The 18,369-nt window shown below is 46.9% G+C and overlaps 2 protein-coding genes across 2 annotated transcripts in view; one reads left to right on the top strand and one right to left on the bottom strand.

Annotated features, from left to right (window-relative positions):
• The window catches only part of COPA (coatomer protein complex subunit alpha), a 51,646-nt gene extending 50,528 nt beyond the window's left edge, over window positions 1-1,118 (bottom strand). The window contains exon 1 of the mRNA XM_010360748.2: window positions 944-1,118. Coding sequence (XP_010359050.1) covers window positions 944-983 — 40 coding nt within the window. The 5' untranslated portion in view covers window positions 984-1,118. The remainder of the gene's footprint in view (window positions 1-943) is intronic.
• Window positions 1,034-17,191, top strand: NCSTN (nicastrin). The gene is made up of 17 exons (XM_010360749.2): window positions 1,034-1,292; window positions 2,528-2,632; window positions 6,834-6,957; window positions 7,385-7,506; window positions 7,939-8,084; window positions 9,067-9,217; window positions 9,542-9,651; window positions 9,900-10,052; window positions 10,739-10,843; window positions 11,012-11,089; window positions 11,973-12,145; window positions 13,890-13,992; window positions 14,096-14,191; window positions 14,491-14,578; window positions 14,829-14,983; window positions 15,269-15,481; window positions 16,388-17,191. Exons 1-17 carry the CDS (start codon window positions 1,208-1,210, stop codon window positions 16,508-16,510), a joined length of 2,130 nt encoding a protein of 709 aa, XP_010359051.1. The 5' UTR covers window positions 1,034-1,207; the 3' UTR covers window positions 16,511-17,191.
• Window positions 17,192-18,369: the final 1,178 nt, after the last annotated feature.

Genomic DNA, 18,369 nt, shown 5'->3' with positions numbered 1-18,369 from the left:
GTAAGTCACCCAAGTCATACAGCTTGTTAGTGGATGTCTCAGGATTCCAAAGCAAGCCCATCTGACTTCAAAGACCAACCACTTCAAAGACTAACCACTTTGTTACGCTGCATCTTACTACATACTCTAGATACTATTTTTCCAGGTCTCTGGAGACCTTACTTCTCTCTGCCTTTCACATTTTAACATTCTGAGGCTAATATTGCGATCTCAGTATTTGCCCTCCACCCCCAACGACCCACACTCGAGCTCTAGAGTCGCCATACTTAGCAAATAAAAATACGAGATGCCCAGATATATTTGAACTTTTGGTAAGCAAGGACAGACTAAAAAAACTATTCATTGTTTACCTGAAATTCAAATTTAACTGGGTGTCCTGCATTTTATCTGGCAACCCTATCAAGTTCAGACTTTATTGGGGTTATAAGCCTCAAAGTACTATTTCCGGGTAGTGAATAAAGCCGAATGGAGGTAGCGATGTTGAGGTGCTGCAGCCAAGGCCTCCATGAGTGAGGTAGCCACTACACGTCTCCAAAAAAGCTACTGACTCGGGTGCGAGTAACAGAGATCGAGACTCAAGCCCCAGGGCCACTCCATATAACACAGTCAAAAAGCCAACAGGTCACAGGGACTTTGGAGCAGAACAATACAAGTCGGGAGCACAGCAAAGAGGGAAAGGGAAAAGAAAGAATAGGGAAGGGGTCTAAGGAATCCCCTGCAGTGTGGGAGCCACTTTATAGGTAAATCGAAGCCCAAGGACACACCAAAGAAGAGGGGACTGGAGAACCGCTAGCCAGGCCTAACTTCTCTCCCACCCTCCGTCTTCCTCTGGGTCCGTCTGGTGGGCCCACTTCGGCCAGCTCGTCTACCCATTTTCTCTTCCCCGGTGTCTGCGCCGCTCTTGACATCCAACCTCCATGTTTCCCTTTTTTTTCTCCACTACCTTTGACCCGCGCGCTCTTGGTCTCGAATTTGGTTAGCATCTCTCAGGTCTCCGACTCCGATGTTTTAATCCGAGCCCCGACACACCCTGCTGCCCTTCGGACGCCTCCACGTCAGCTACCCTCTGCCTCGGTTTCCGGAAGCTCCTGGAAACACGAACTTCCGGTCTGTTGGGCTCCGGGCCACAGAGATGGTGTCAGTGGTAGCCTAGAGAGGCCGCTACCCGGCAGGAGCCGAACGGGGGCTTCCGCTCAGCAGAGGCAAGATGGCCACGGCAGGGGGTGGCTCTGGGGCTGACCCGGGAAGTCGGGGTCTCCTTCGTCTTCTGTCTTTCTGCGTCCTACTAGCAGGTGAGGCCTCCCCACCCGTGAGCTCCGTTCTCTAAGGGGAACTCTCCGGATCGGCCCAGCCGCGAGCGCCACTGTCTCCCTTCTGGTTCCTGCTGCCCCTCTGTCCCCGCACCCTGTAAATCCTCTTTCTCTTTCGTTCCCACGACAGAAGTTCCCCCTTTGCCTGGACCTAAAGGTCCCTTCTCCCCCGCAGCATGTCGTGTCGCTTCACTCCCTTCTCTAGGCCTCTTCCTGGACTTTGAACCCGACCCTCTCCCACTTTGTCCAGATGCCTCGTTTTTCCCACAACCTTAGCCACCCACCCCACAGTCGAAAGGAACAGGTGTGAAAGTTAGCTTTCTTCCCCGCGTTTAGACTTTTTGAGACGAAAGCAATCTTGTTCTGTGGGTACTGTGCGGCGCTTAAAAGGTAGATTTCTGATTTCTTCCTCTATTGGTTACACCCAAAGTCTGTGTCCCTCTGCCTTGCCTCAGGTTTTGTTTTTGTTTTTTTTAATCAGTAAAGCAAGAGTAAGATAGGATATGGGTACTCTTAACTGTCAAGACCGTGAAGTAACGATTCAAGGAACTTTTGGCATTTATAATGTACTTGACTGTTTGCTTATACGCGTTTATTTACTGATACATGGCTTTTTAGTTGGTCACGCCCTAAAATGCAAATGTCTGTATATAACTATGACTGTGCCTTTCCCCAGTTCACATTGTTTTTAAAGATCCTCAAAGGAGAAACTACAGCTGCCCCACACTGTGGGCACACAAATGACCTACTGATGTTAAATTAACTGACCGGTGTATGTCATAAGGTTTCTCTCAATTCTGTTCACACTTTTGGAAAAATGTCTCAGAAAGTTTTCTTAGCCCAGCACCTTTGTATTAACTGATTAGTAATATACATACAGGATATACAAGCAGAAGTGTGATCACCTGTGCAACCAGAATCTGGCAAATCTAAGGTCAAACACCTTTCCTTTGACCAAGTTTTCTCTCTTTTAGTGTCACTGTCAATAGCGCTACATGGACTTTTAAATAACCCTTTGAGGCACATAGCTGAGTGCCATGTAGAGCGTGTATCTGTTACAATAATGTGCGCAAGAAGTAAGAATAATGGACTTTAATCTCATTTTAGAAAGTATGATATTGAATGATTTACCCAAGCCATACGTCAGGTTAATGACATGATAGAAGCTAATACCTGTGTCTCTCAATTTTTTCTAACACTTTTTATCTTCCGATCAGGTTTGTGCAGGGGAAACTCAGTGGAGAGGAAGATATATATCCCCTTAAATAAAACAGCTCCCTGTGTTCGCCTGCTCAACGCCACTCATCAGATTGGCTGCCAGTGTGAGTTGAGACTGGGATTCATGTTTATAGACATTGGTATTTGTCTGTGCCCTAGATAGTAAGTAACATTCATGTCCTGCTTAGGAGTTCTGACACTCATACTGGACTGAGAGTAGGCAGTTGTAGAGAACGGTCTGTCAAGCTAGGCAAGATAATTAATAAGAACTGACATTTAGTAAATGCTGCATACCAAGCTTTTTACATGTGCATCTCATATAACCCCCACGACAACCCCATAAAATAGGTCTTACTATTGTTGTCACTTTATAAATGATGAAACTAAAACTTAAAGAAATTGAGTAACTTTCCCAAGATCATACTGGTAATAAGTGATGACGCCAGGATCTAGTGGCTCAAGCACTAAACTGAGACTCTTATTTTTTTTTTTGAGACAGAGTTTCACTCTTGTCCCCCAGGCTGGAGTGCAGTGACACCATCTTGGCTCACTGTGACCTCTGCCTTCCGGATTCAAGTGATTCTCCTGCCTCAGCCTCTTGAGTAGCTGGGATTACATATACCTGCCACCATGCCCAGCTAATTTTTGTATTTTTAGTAGAGGCAGGGTTTCACCATGTTGGTCAGGCTGTTCTCAACTCCTGACCTCAAGTGATCCACCTGCCTTGGCCTCCCAAAATGCTGGGATGACAGGCGTGAACCACCGTGCCCAGCCGAGCCAGGACTCTTAACCACCCTATTACACTTTTTTTAAGGAGAAAAAAGTCTCATGTTCTATGGTGTACAGTCATCACTTGCACTCTGAACTTTTTGGAACCAAAATGGTCTTCTTAAAGGCAATGAACTATTTAAAGAGAAAGCATTGAAAATGCCATATAGACTGGGTGCGGTGGCTCATGCCTGTAATCCCAGCACTTTGGGAGGCCAAGGCGGGTGGATCACTTGAGGTCAGGAGTTTGAGACCAGCCTGCCCAGCATGGTGAAACCCCCCATTTCTACTAAAAATACAGAAATTAGCCGGCTGCTGTGGCGTGCCTATAGTCGCAGCTTCTCGGGAGGTGGAGGAAGGAGAATCACTTGAGCCCAGGAGGTGGAGGTTGCAGTGAGCAGAGATTGTGCCACAGTACACCAGCGTAGGTGACAGAGTGAGACACTGTCTCAAAAAAAAAAAAAAGAAAGAAAGAAAATGCCAAATAATTGCAGGAGGAATTAGTGAAGCATTCTATTTATCCTTTTTTAAAACTTTGTTTTTCCTTAAATTCAACTGACATTGAGGCCACTTATTTTTATGCTTTGTGTGTTCCAAAAGAAGGTGCCACAATACTGTGGCTTTAAAAACTGTTAAAACCATAGGGCAGGAAAAGTAGTAATCTAAAGGCTAACCTGCTGTCTTCAGATTTTATTTCCTGTGGACAATAGCTGTGTCAGAAAGTAGTTTTGCAGATAAGCAGGAAACTTGGGGTCTGATATTGGCTTTCTCATCATCAAATTGATCACCTCTGAATTTCAGTTTACCCCTGGAATAATGGTTGGAATACTTGCATAAAGCTGAAAGTCAAATATCTCTTAATAGATGGTTATTGATGATGCTAGGTAAAGAGAGTGATCTCAGAAGTGCTGTATAATTTCCTGAAGCCTTCTTCAAATTTGGTAAGAGAAAACTGGGACACTGAGAAGTGAAGGACTTGTTCATGGAAGCAGTTACTACTTTTTTAGCCATCTTTCCATGAGCTATAGTATCTGTTAATTGTCCCGTGTCCCTGCTATACAGAGCACTGGGAGTAGGTTGACTGGTTCCAATCAGCCCCAAATAAAGTTTTTGTTGTACTTAGTTTCTTTTTTTTTTTTTTTTTTTTTTGAGATGGAGTCTCGCCCTCTCGCCTGGGCTGGAGTACAGTGGCACGATCTCAGCTCACTGCAATCTCCGCCTCACAGGTTAAAGTGATTCTCCTGTCTCAGCTTCCTGAATAGCTGGGATTACAGGTGTGTTCCACCATGTCCGGATAATTTTTTGTATCTTTAGTAGAGGCAGGGCTTCACCCTGTTGGCCAGGCTGGTCTTGAACTCCTGACCTCGTGATCTGCCCGCCTTGGCCTCCCAAAATGCTGGGATTACAGGCATGAACAACCGTCCCAGCCCTCTGGACTTAGTTTCTGAACTGATTTGTAGGTAGAAGAGAGCTAGGTCCAGGGTGGGCTGAGATCAGACTGCTGGTCTTGCTGGAACCTCATGATAAAGTACTGAAGGCCAGGACCCCATCTTCTTGTAACTGGGCTCTAAGAAAACTCCTTTGGGAATGAGTCATTCTGCTCTATGTTCTTAAAACAGCTCTGTGGGAAGCAAAGCCTCTGGAGGTAAAGCCAAGTGCCAGTACAGAGAAACAAGAGGGGGCAAGCGGGACTCTGGCCACTTCCTCATTGTTTCCTTTTCAATGTACTTATTTCTGAGTCTTACTTTGTCATATCTGTCTTTTTCTGAGCAGGCTGCGCCCTTTTTAATTAATGTAGCTAACATGATAAAACTAAGGAAAAAAAGTGATACCCAGGTTTGATTTCTCATTATAATGCTCTGCTTCTCTTGGACGCTTTAAAGTTCTGAAAGGGGGCTATAAATAGGTTTCTTTTCCCTCCCTCCCTCCTTCTATCCTTTCTTCCTTCTTTCATCTATCCCCACAGTATGAGATGAATAGAGGTAGAAAACCTCCTCATTGAAGGCCCAAAGAAAATAAGCACGTTACTTAAGACTACTCCATTGCTAGTTGGAATCCAGATTAGAATCCAAGTTTTTTTCAGTCCAGTTATCATAGTTTGTCTTCTTCCTGTCCTCCCTGGAGTTGAAGTTTTGGGGTGGTTGTGTGTGTGTGTGTGTGTGAGTCGGAGTCACACTATGTCACCCAGGCTGGAGTGCTGTGGGACAATCTCAGCTCACTGCAGCCTCCACCTCCCAGGTTCAAGCGATTCCCCTGCCTCAGCCTCCTGAGTAGCTAGCATTACAGGTATGCGCCATCACACCTGGCTAATTTTTGTATTTTTAGTAGAGATGGGGTCTCGCCATGTTGGCCAGGCTGGTCTCGAACTCCTGACCTCAAGTGATCCAACCACTTCGGCCTCCCAAAGTACTGGGATTACAGGCATGAGCCACTGCACCTGGCCGAAGTTATATATGTTTTAGTTGCCACACTATCTGTTCCTTTTCCCATGTTTTAAATGCTATGGCAAGGGCCAGGCAGACTCACTCCTGTAATCCCAGCACTTTGGGGGGCCGAGGCAGCCATTTAAAACTCTAAAGTGATTCTGATACACAGCCAGGGCTGAGAACTACTGGTCTTAAATAATTTATGAATAACACATCCAATTTTCTGTGGGGGGAAGACTCACAGGGAGACCCTAGGATATCTCTACACACATCACTAGGGACTTAAGGAGTATTACCTAATGTGTTGAATTATGTAGAATTCAAAGTATTCTGGACTCTGGGTCATCCATCCTCTAATACAGTGCTTCCCAATTTTTATCATGTCATGAGACACATAGAAAAATGTTATTTGTATGGCATCCTGGCACATAGAGAAATGGGTGATATTTTCAGGGCATCCTGGGGTAAATGATAAGTAGACTCCTGGCTGGAGATGACTTTGGAAAGAAACCCTAGGTTTCCTGGAATGAGGAGAACCAATGAGAGCACATCTCTGATCCATTCAAGGCTTATCAATTAGGAAACTCTGTTTTAGAAACCTCAGAGTTCTTGATTAACCTCATCTAAAACTGGCCAGAAGTAAGTAAAGTCATTCCCAAAAAGGGCAAAAGGAATGATGATCCAGGAAGGCTCCTGAGGCCAAGGGCATCTATGCATGTGTTTTCACAAAGGAAGATTCAAAGCTAAAACCCTGAGCTAGAGATTTAGTGGCATTTCCTGGAGAAAATATAGGTTTGAAAACTTTGTTGTCTATTGTTGTAGAATCTTATGTATATGGCTAAATAAGGTTGGGGTCAGAGGGCAAGAAAATGGAGTTCACAGAACCTTTCTGGCATATAATGAGTCCTCTTGTGCTCTTTTATATTCCATTCCCTCCTGATAAACTTCAGATGAAGCTGGGGCAACAGCTTTTCAGTTCAAATCTAGAGGTGCCTGTATTCACCCAAATATGTTGTGACATCTTTAGGGATAAAAGATACACAGAATCAGTGAGACAGAGTCAGAATTATCAACTGTGGGAGCTTTAATTTAACTCATTCTGTCCTGGCAGCTTCAATTAGTGGAGACACAGGGGTTATCCACGTAGTAGAGAGAGAAGAGGACCTACAGTGGGTATTGACTGATGGCCCCAACCCCCCTTACATGGTTCTGCTGGAGAGCAAGCTTTTTACCAGGTAAGAATAGATATATCTGCTGGGAAAACATCCATAGAGGGAAAGTTTCAGTGAACAGTCCTCCCACTTATTAGTGAAAACTTCCCTTGGCTGCCCTGGTCTGGTCAGGGGAGAAGGCAGGGTGGTCCTCAGAAGGAAAGGTGTACCATCAAAAGAAATGATCTTGAGCTCAGGGCCAAATTTCACCCATCTTGTCCCTGACTAACCCTGGGTACCCCTCCCCTTCCTTCCTGGGGTGCTGACTCACTAGAGCTCTACTTTTTAGAGCAGATCATAGTCCAGACTCAGAAGTTAGAGACTGAAAGGGAAGAAATAAGTCAACAGTATGATTCCCCTCGTTCCCCATTTGTTTCCATCCTGGAGGGCAGGATGTCAGGCTGTCCAATACCTTCCTGTGTTCCTTCATGGAATTCCTTTCCTATTCCAGGGATTTAATGGAGAAGCTGAAAGGGAGAACCAGCCGAATTGCTGGTCTTGCAGTGTCCTTGACCAAGCCCAATCCTGCCTCAGGATTCTCTCCTAGTGTGCAGTGCCCAAATGATGGGTTTGGTAAGTGTCCCAAAGGATCAGGAGAGCCTACTGTCACCTAAGGCTCATTGTTGCTTCAGTCTTATGTCTTTGTGAGGGATGTATGTGTGTTTGTGTCTGTGTGTAGTGTCAGTAACTAACTCCCAAACAGGAGGTAGTGTTTATTTGTCCTTGCTGCTCATCCCTTCCCTTTCCTGCTTCCCCTTCCTTTGCCTTCCCTGGCATCATCTCTTTTTGTCACATGTTCACATCCCTAATCTTATAGCCTAAGACTCCCTGATACCATTATCTTTCCATTTTAGTGTGAATGGTGATAGACATCATGCCTGCTTCTTTGAGTCACCACCTGCTTTTGAACTCTTAGTTCCAACTGTAAGATTCTTCCTCCCTCACCGGGTTCCTAAGTACTTGGTCCCAGTAACCAGTCCCCCTATTCCCCATCCTTCTCTTCAGGTGTTTACTCCAACTCCTATGGGCCAGAGTTTGCTCACTGCAGAGAAATACAGTGGAACTCGCTGGGCAATGGTTTGGCTTATGAAGACTTTAGTTTCCCCATCTTTCTTCTTGAAGATGAAAATGAAACCAAGGTCATCAAGCAGGTAATGACTCTGCCAGCTCCTAGCAGTTCCAATTAGAAAGAAGATTATTTTTCTAGCCAGGTGTGGTGGTGTGTGCATGTAGTCCCAGCCACCCAGGTGGCTGAGACAGGAGGATCACTTGAGCCAGGAGGCAGAGGTTTCAGTAAGCTGAAATGGCACCATTGCACTCCAGCCTGGGTGACGGAGCAGGCTGTCTCTATCTCAAAAAAAAAAAAAAAAAAAAGAAAGAAAGAGGATTATTTTATAGACTCTCCTATTTGGAGGGTGGCTCATTCTACTAGTACACCTGCTGAAAGATGGTTGCTTCAAAAAAAACCAAGACGTTTATTTTTCTCACATTCTCTCCCTACATTTTGCTCCTGCTCCTTTAATGCTCACAGCATTAAAGCCTTTTAGACTAGAAGAAAATATAAAGAATATCTGAAAGAATAATATGAAACAAGGTACACAGCCCACGTGAAGAACCACTAGTATCGTAAAAAAAAGCATTGGACTAGAGATTGAGAGATTCAATTTGGTAATTTCTGGGCTTCTTTTTAGCTCTACTGTGCCTGAATTCTGGCCTAGTATTTCCATTTGACTCATAGAGTAGTTAAGAGATTTGTCCAAAGTTGCATGGTGAGTTGATCTCCTAGCTGTGTCATGTCTGATTTTCTGTCTCTAGTTTGGTGCTCTTTGTATCAGATCACACTGAGTCTTTTCAGTGGCTGAAACTTTCAATTGGGCCTGGCCATCTGGAATGGGATAATTTCATCTCCAGCTAAACCATTGAGTCTGCAACCCTTTGTACCTCTTGATGAGTTTTTCTCTTTGACCTTATAGATCCTATGGTTGTACCAGATAACTATTGCTCAGGGACAGATGTCTCTGAAAAGGGTGTGGTTTCATCCCAAAAGGATGGAACTGGGCCCTCCTCCTTCTGGGACGTAGGGGAGGGCCTCCACCAACTAGCTGTCTCAGTGGGGTCCATCTCCCCTTTCAGTGCTATCAAGATCACAACCTGAGTCAGAATGGCTCAGCACCAACTTTCCCACTGTGTGCCATGCAGCTCTTCTCACACATGCACGCTGTCATCAGCACTGCCACCTGCATGCGGCGCAGCTCCATCCAAAGCACCTTCAGCATCAACCCAGGTAGGACAGATCCAAACCATGAGGGTAATGGAATAAGGGGCAGAGGGAGAGTGGAACCAGGCCGGGGAATGTTAGAGAGACTATAATAGGGAAGGAGTAGACACCATGAAGGTGCTCTGCATGGGAGAACTAGAAACAATTCTGAAAAATTGAGGCAGCTTGTTCCTAAAGCGGATGGTGGCAGAGAAGCCAAGCCGGGACTATTGGAAGTAGAGAAAATGACTTAGAGTCCGTGGGGCACTGGTCAGAAGTTTTCCAGTGTTGCCTTTATAGCTGCGGTCTCCTTCAGCCTTGTTGATCTCTCATTGCTTTCATCCTGCTTAGAAATCGTCTGTGACCCCCTGTCTGATTACAATGTGTGGAGCATGCTAAAGCCTATAAATACAACTGGGACATTAAAGCCTGACGACAGGGTTGTGGTTGCTGCCACCCGGGTGAGTGTTGGCTTCTGATCAGGATGGGCAGGGCTGGCACAAAAAGAGCTGGTAGGCCCCTCTCTAGCATATCAGATTTCAAAGTTGCTAAATTGGGAAGCCTCAAATGGGGAGGAATCTGGGCTGTGGGACTCCTGGGTTGTCTCCGTTGCCGCAGGACAGGTATATTCTCTTGACTGGAGCAAGAAAGGAGGTTTGGGGCCAGTTTTAAAGTATATATCCCCTGACTTTTCTTTTGTTGTACCTAGCTGGATAGTCGTTCCTTTTTCTGGAATGTGGCCCCAGGGGCTGAAAGTGCGGTGGCTTCCTTTGTCACCCAGCTGGCTGCTGCTGAAGCTTTGCAAAAGGCTCCCGATGTGACCACCCTGCCCCACAATGTCATGTTTGTCTTCTTCCAAGGGGTAAGGGCTCTTTGCTGGGGTGCAATGGCAGGAAAGAAAGAGGATAGTAAAGATGAGAGTGGCTACTGGTTGGAGAAGACCTCAGCACTTGACCTAAGTTGTTAACTAGCATAGAGCTTCTGGATGTGTCTACATGTGTCTCCCCTTTAGATTCCTCCATTTTAGGAAGCTTAGAGTCCTTCTTTTTAGGAAGCTTTTACACCCCGAATTGGTATGTAACCAGCCCCTTTTTTCCCCCACTGATAAGATATATTGGAGGTGGCCTTTTACTTTTACTCTCTGGACTCCTTTACTGCTATCTCCATCCAGGAGCCCTGAGGCTCCTGACTCTCATCACTAGGACCACAGCCCTAAACTAAGGGAACAGCATCTGTGGCTGAGTCACTGGAGGTGGGGGACAGTTAAGAAGCAGACACATTATAGCTGATGTTCATCTTAGGCCTTTACTGAGGCTACTTTCCCCATTTCTGGGCTTGAGAAATCTTGTAATACATAAATATGAGGGATAGTCACAGCTGGGATGTGGGGCCAAGAGAAGCACAAAGTCGCATGACTGTAAGCTGACTAGCAGTTGAGGTGACCTGAGACAGTCGTCTTGCTTACAGCTTTGATGATCTGGCCTTCCTCAAAGCTCTCCTAACCCTTTGGAATCTCTGTTCCCCCTCCCACCTACCTCCATCTCTCAGGAAACTTTTGACTACATTGGCAGCTCGAGGATGGTCTATGATATGGAGAAGGGCAAGTTTCCTGTGCAGTTAGAGAATGTGGACTCATTTGTGGAGCTGGGACAGGTATGTGGCATGTCCCCCAGCCCCTTCCTTTTTAATTAAAACTTCCTCCTTTGTTGTTCTGTGCTCTCAACTGCAGGAACCACCACCTTTTCCCTTGACTTCTGTCGCCTAAGTATGGCCCAGAACAGGAGACTGATTCTAAGTGTTGTTTCTTCATCCTCCCCCCAGGTGGCCTTAAGAACCTCACTAGAGCTTTGGATGCACACAGATCCTGTGTCTCAGAAAAATGATTCTGTACGGAACCAGGTAACCTGAGCATCTCCCCTCATTTCCTGTTCCTACAGCTCAGAATCCAGACCCCAACCCCTGCCCTGTTTCCACCAACCCCCAGGGCCTGTGAGACAGGGTAAGAGACAGGATTGGATTGGGTGTTGGCCAAAGGATGAACACCACAGCTGTTGTTGCTGCTGGGAAGAATCAGGAGCTCAGTGGCATTCCATTGGTTCCCTGGACTGGGTAGTTCTCTGATCATTTGTTGCCTAGCAGACTACCACTGCCCATTAAGAATAGGTGAGTGACTAGCTCTCTTCTTGCCTTGCTGCCCCATGGATCCAATTGTCAAGGCTGCTCTGCCCAACTCCTGGCTGTGTTACACTCCCTATCCGACTTGTCCTCCACTTTCCTCACTGCTTGTTCAAAACCTTCCCTTCCCTCTAGGTCCACCTTTAGGTCTGCTTTTTTCCAGGTGGTCCTCTTTCTGTAATTCCAGCCTTCAGCATCATCCCTGCTGTGGAATTCTGTAGCATTTAAAGAATTGGTTATCTGTTTGGCATTCAGCACGCAGTTTTCTATTATTATTTGCTCCCTGCAATTCTGCACAATAAGTAATAAGTGAAGCATCCACTGAGGATAAAGCAGAGTCTTGAAGACGGTAGAATTTCCTTATAAATATGAAAAAAAAAAAGGTCTCTTCTTTATGCCCCAATTTTCTCATTCTAAAAAGAATGGTGGAAGCTACAGGAAATCCAGAGAGCCTTGGTCCCAAAAGGCTTGAGGGATAAAGGTCTACTAGAGATAGGGTAGCTCCCCAAGCAGGGAACTTGAAGTATAGAGCATTTCAGGCCTAAAAGAGACCTCCTGCTTCCCATCCCCCAGCCCCCCATCAGTTAATCTCCCTCGTTCCGCCCAGGTGGAGGATCTCCTGGCCACTTTGGAGAAGAGTGGTGCTGGCGTCCCTGCTGTCATCCTCAGGAGGCCAAATCAGTCCCAGCCTCTCCCACCATCTTCCCTGCAGCGATTTCTTCGAGCTCGAAACATCTCTGGCGTTGTTCTGGCTGACCACTCTGGTGCCTTCCATAACAAGTAAGAATCACTTGGCCCTGCACCCTCTTCATTCTTGAAAAAAGTCTATTCTGCAGTCTGGGAGGAAGGTTATTACCCTCCACTTTCCCACACTACCCCCTCCAAAACCTCCGGTCCATCTGTATTCTTTGCTCAGTGGCCTTTTCACATCTGACCTGAAACCCTTATTTGTTTGACGGTCTAGTCATCTTAGAAAATCATCCTCACCCTTAGCCCTTTCCTGTCACAATCCTCGGTTATGGTTCCACTGCTCCCAAGCTCTCCAGGGTCCTGAGTTCCTCAGGGCTGCCAGCAGAGGGCATCATCTCAAACAAGCATGGGAAGGATGGTGGGGGCCCTTTGACTAGAGGACAAAAAGCAATCCTTCTCTGGAACTCACCCAGAGGTGCCAGAAACAGTATTCATACTCTGTGAAATGTACCATGTTCTTGACATGTGGTAGGTGTCCATGGTTCAGTGTGAGGGTAAAAGTGCCTCCTATAGCTGATGGAGCTCCAGAGATAGTAAGGCCCTGTTAGTCACCTCTTTCTTGGTCCGGGTTACCCTTAAACTGCTCCTAACTTGAGGCCTCGGATAATGGGGACTTCTTACTCAGGCTGGATTGCCAAGCTTCCCTGGGGCCAAATGAGTTTCGAAGTGAAAATGCTTGAGCTCTGTTTCTGACCCCAGCCAAGTAGCACCTTCTCACTCATTTAGGGGAGTGACAGTCCTAGCACTTAGGGTCAGCTGTCTTCTCTAAAGCAACCCTTTTTTTTTTTTTTTTTTTTTTTTTTTTTTAATTGAGACGGAGTCTCGCTGTGTCGCCCAGGCTGGAGTGCAGTGGCCGGATCTCAGCTCACTGCAAGCTCCGCCTCCCGGGTTTACGCCATTCTCCTGCCTCAGCCTCCCGAGTAGCTGGGACTACAGGTGCCCGCCACCTCGCCCGGCTAGTTTTTTGTATTTTTTTAGTAGAGATGGGGTTTCACCGTGTTAGCCAGGATGGTCTCGATCTCCTGACCTCGTGATCCGCCCGTCTCGGCCTCCCAAAGTGCTGGGATTACAGGCTTGAGCCACCACATGCCTCTAAAGCTGTCCTTTAGAGCTTTAAAGTGGTACAAGGCCTCTAAAGCTATCCTTGTACCACTCTGGGGCAAGTGAGGATTCATCATTTGAACACATTTTGGATTTGATTATGTGGCTGACTTGACTTGTGTAAACAGGGATTTACTGATGGTAAAGACTGGAGTTCAGCCCCTCTTTTAAGGTCTATCTCCTTGGGGCTCCATAAGGATCATCATGGTGCTTTTATCAGTGCATTCTTACATCTCTATGAGCAGACCTGATCCTAAGACGTGCTAATCACCTCTTGCTCCCAGCCACCGTAAATATAAATGTTCATTGGAACAGTTACACAGTTGATCTCATGGTATATGGCAGAGTTCTCTGAAAATCATCTTAGCCGTCCCCCATATCTCCAGCCCAAATGATACAGAAAAGACTCTCCTGTGTTTAAAGATCTGAGCTCATTCACCTTTTCTACCTTGTCTGTCAGGAAAATCTTTAATTTTCTGTAACTACCTCACCCTCACTCCTACTTCCCTGTTCTCCACACCTTTTTCAGTATGGGATCCTGATTTTCTCTTACCCCTTTTTTCTGGATGCTGAAAATGAGATACTGAGTTCCTGCATAAGGGGGCATTTCAGGGAGGAAAGGGGCAGAGCCCTGGCTAAATGTAGCCAAGGCTCATGCTGGCTTTCCTGTCAGATATTACCAGAGTATTTACGACACTGCTGAGAACATTAATGTGAGCTATCCCGAATGGCTGAGCCCTGAAGAGGACCTGAACTTTGTAACAGACACTGCCAAGGTAGCATTGAGTCAGGCTGGGTGGGAGCCTGGGGCACAAGTGAAGAGCTAGCATTTGAGGATAGGAGAGGTGGGCCATTCAGCCCCCTCCTCACCTACCACAGGCCCTGGCAGATGTGGCCACGGTGCTGGGACGTGCTCTGTATGAGCTTGCAGGAGGAACCAACTTCAGCGACACAGTTCAGGCTGATCCCCAAACGGTAAGAAGATGGGCCCTAGCTCCTTCTTTCTGTTTACACAGCAAGCTGTCCCTATCCTCCCTTGCCCTAGTGTCCCAAACTTTGGAATTCCATGTTACTGTTGATGCCGGTGAGAATGCCTGATGCCCCAGAGAGCTCTTAGGTGGGCCTCATCTGCATCTTATGAGCCAGCCACTGTCTCCCAACTCCAGTGTATCTGGCCAGTCTGGTTCCTGCCCCGTGACTGGGTCTCCACTGAATTCTTTCCCTGGGCTCCCTTCAAGTCACAGGGTTTTCTCTCCTCACTGTTCCAATCCTAGGTTACCCGCCTGCTCTATGGGTTTCTGATTAAAGCCAACAACTCATGGTTCCAGTCTATCCTCAGGCAGGACCTAAGGTCCTACTTGGGTAAGCATCTGGTGTGGGAATGGGACCCTTAGCTGAGGAAAGGGATAGAGAAAAAGTCATTTTGGTTTAACCTTTATTATTTTTTTCTTTTTCCACTCTGTTTTTCTTACCCCTTGTTTTCCTTTCTTCTCATATTTGATGGATCCTTTCCCCTTGCCCTCCTTTCTCTGGCTGCTGCCAATCTTGGGCTTTTCCTGTTTCACCCACCATCCACCCACCAAATCTTCCCTTCCCTTTGGTCTGCAATCAGGTGACGGGCCTCTTCAACATTACATCGCTGTCTCCAGCCCCACCAACACCACTTATGTTGTACAGTATGCCTTAGCAAATTTGACTGGCACAGTGGTCAACCTCACCCGAGAGCAGTGCCAGGATCCAAGTAAAGTACCAAGTGAAAACAAGGATGTGAGTGGTGGTGGGTGTCGGAAGTGCCCTGGGATCCCTTTCCCTTGGGAAAGTTGGAGGTTCTTCTAGACCCAGTTAGACCCAGGGGTTGGGATGGAGAGGTGAAGAGATGCAGTCCTTAGCAATTGGGTGTTGAAGAACCTGGGTGAAAATGGACCACCTAAAGGATAAAGGGACAGCAACCAGTTAGCTCAATTGGTTAGAGCATGGCACTGATAGAGGGTAGAGGGAACGAGTGAGAAGAGGATCACCCTAGCCATGTGTTGTGGCCCATCTTCTGTGCAGCTATATGAGTACTCGTGGGTCCAGGGCCCTTTGAATTCCAATGAGACGGACCGACTCCCCCGGTGTGTGCGTTCCACTGCACGATTAGCCAGGGCCTTGTCTCCTGCCTTCGAACTGAGTCAGTGGAGCTCTACTGAATACTCTACATGGACTGAGAGCCGCTGGAAAGATATCCGTGCCCGGATATTTCTCATCGCCAGCAAAGAGCTTGAGGTGAGATAGGGCAGGAGGGGAGGTGGCAGGGATCTGTTTGACTTCTTTCTGCTTTCTTGTGTCACATAGCCCCTTCCATCTCCCATTTGCCCCACATCTGTAGCAAAAGCTTACTGCAAATCTGTCCCTGGTCAGCCAGCGTGTTCTCTTAGGAGGCCTCTTTCTTTCTTTCTTTCTTTTTTTTTTTTTGAGATGGAATTTCACTTTTTGCCCAAGCTGGAGTACAATGGCGCGATCTCAGCTCACTGCAACCTCTGTCCCCCAGATTCAAGTGATTCTCCTGCTTCAGCCTCCCAAGTAGCTGGGATTACAGATGTGTGCCACCATGCCCGGCTAATTTTTTTAAATTTTTAGTAGAGATGGTTTTCACCATGTTGGTCAGGCTGGTCTTGAACTCCTGACCTCAGGTGATCCACCCGCGTTGGCCTCCCAAAGTGCTGGGATTACAGGCATGAGCCACTGCGCCCAGCCAGGAGGCCTTTCTTCACAGATAGTTTGAGTAGGTGTTCATTCTGGAGAGCCCTTGTGGATCCCAGAACTCCTTCACAGTTTCCACCTCCCATCTGGCATTCCCCATCTGGCACAGCTGGGATGAGTCAGTCTAATGTACTGAGCTCCTGTCACAAGTCAGTAATGTAAGTGCCGCAAGAGAACCAAAGCCATGGGCCCTCCTTTCAAAATGCCTAAAATACGAGACGGAAGCAAGAACAGAGATACTTCACTTCTCTTTTCAAATGGTGAGACAAAGTCTGTAGGCTGGGGAGATGTTGCCCACGGTTGTTCCATACTTGGTGCTTAGAGCCAGCATCCAAATTCCCATGGCTCCAAACCCCAAACAGTTATCCAAAAAACGGCACTAAGTTCTGAGAATGCCTTTCTCCTTTCCTGCCCTCCCTCTCCCTGCAGTTTATCACCCTGATAGTGGGATTCGGCATCCTCATCTTCTCCCTCATCGTCACCTACTGCATCAATGCCAAAGCTGATGTCCTTTTCATTGCTCCCCGGGAGCCAGGAGCTGTGTCATACTGAGGAGGACCCCAGCTTTTCCTACCAGCTCAGCAGTTCACTTCCTAGAGCATCTGTCCCACTGGGACACAACCACTAATTTGTCACTGGAACCTCCCTGGGCCTATCTCAGACTGGGATTAACATAAAAGACTGGAACTATCCAAAAGAGACAGGGAGAGATAAGTAAGTTGCCTCCCTTCCTCCACTCCACTTACCCATCTCCCCTTCCCCATTTCCTCCTCCTTCTCTACTCATGCCAGATTTTGGGAATACAAATAGAAGCTTCTTGCTCCTGTTTAACTCCCTAGTTACCCACCCTAATTTGCCCTTCAGTATCCTTCTACTTTTTCCGTCCTGCCCTGTACCTCTCTCTGCTCCTCACCCCCACCCCTGTACCCAGTTACCTTCCTGACTGGGAAGGACATAAAAGGTTGAATGTCAGAGTCAAACTACATTGAACCCCTGAGGAGGACAGGGGCATCTTTGGGCTGAGCCTACTGTATCCTTCCCACCGTCTCTTCTCCAGACGCTCAGACAGCACATTAGGGTGGGCGTGCTGCGGGTGGGTATCCCACCTCCAGCCCACAGTGCTCAGTTGTACTTTTTATTAAGCTGTAATATCTATTTTTGTTTTTGTCTTTTTCCTTTATTCTTTTTGTAAATATATATATAATGGGTTTCATTAAAATAGATTATCCCACATTACTTGTACTGCTACAGTTATTCTTCCCAGGCCACTTTGTTCAGCGAGCCTGGACTGGAAGTCATGAAGTTGTTATCTTTTATGCTATCGTCTTGGGCTCCAGAGGACCCAAGGGGTGAGGCTTTGTCAAAAACCGTTGAAGTCCTTTCAAATTGCAGAGCCCTGGTTCTCCTCTTATAAGAACAATGTTAACATAGTTTCTTCTCACTTTGTAATGAACAAGCATGTCTTTATTCACTCTGAGACACTGGCTGGGGTACAGAGATGAAGAGAATATAACCCTAACCCTTGAGTAGCTCACAGTTGGGATGAGAGAAGGGACAGACATTCTCACAGCTGCATATAATCCAGTGTAATAAAAGGAATAATCGCAGTATATCCCAAGTGCTCTGGTAGCACATAGAGGAATTCAGGACCATGTCGGGGGTGACATTCAAGTGATGATTTAAAGCGTTCACCGGGTGTGGAAGCACAGAATCAAGAAAAGGCGTGAGTCACGTTTGGGAGATGATAAGTTCAGTGTGTCTGAGCCATAAGGATCAGCAGGAGGCGAGACTAGGCTGAATCCCGAAGTTCTTGGCTGGCATGCTAAGGAGTTTGGGTTTCTGTTAATGGTGGGCCTTTTGTAGGCCAAAACAAGTTTGAACTATTTTAGAAAAAGACCCTGACCTCTCTAGAGATGCTCAAATTCCCTAGGTCTTCACAGAGGCAAAATTCTGGAGTATAGCAGCCCTGCTAAATGATCGTGGGCAACGGCTGAGTCAGCCAAGGGGGAAAGAGAACCTGCAGGAGTAGAAGCTTAAACCCAGCCTTCACTCCACTGCTGGCCAGGAGGCTGCCTCTGACACGTGCCTGAATGCCAGCAGCAACGGAAAGGGACTGGCTGGCAGTATTCACAGGGTTTCAAGCACTCCTCTTAGTTCCCTGATTGGACTATTTACCTTTTCAAATCCTGCTGAGAAGAGGTGATTTTTCTCCAGGTTTCTCTCCAAGTTCCCCTGGGGGGAAGGGAGACATGTTTGGAGTTCCGAGAGATGAAATATACCCTGCTACTTCTCCCCCACCCCAACCCTCCCAGTTTGAGCTGGAGAGGCTGTGTGGTGCTGGCGGGAGTCGAGCACAGCTGCCACCATCGACTGGGCCGGGCTCCACACCTCCCTTGGCCAACAGGTCTCCC

This window comes from Rhinopithecus roxellana, chromosome 8, assembly GCF_007565055.1.
Source record: "Rhinopithecus roxellana isolate Shanxi Qingling chromosome 8, ASM756505v1, whole genome shotgun sequence".
NCBI lineage: Eukaryota > Metazoa > Chordata > Mammalia > Primates > Cercopithecidae > Rhinopithecus > Rhinopithecus roxellana.
The sequence above is the reverse complement of the archived record's forward strand: the minus strand, read 5'-3'. Positions and strand labels throughout refer to the sequence as shown.

Bases quoted from the DNA above. Each gene is read 5' to 3' on its own strand.
- NCSTN (XM_010360749.2), top strand. From the start codon at position 1,208: ATGGCCACGGCAGGGGGTGGCTCTGGGGCTGACCCGGGAAGTCGGGGT. The intron at 1,293-2,527 runs GTGAGGCCTCCC...TCTTCCGATCAG, and splicing joins TTTCTGCGTCCTACTAGCAG to GTTTGTGCAGGGGAAACTCA. The intron at 8,085-9,066 runs GTAATGACTCTG...CTCCCCTTTCAG, and splicing joins AAACCAAGGTCATCAAGCAG to TGCTATCAAGATCACAACCT.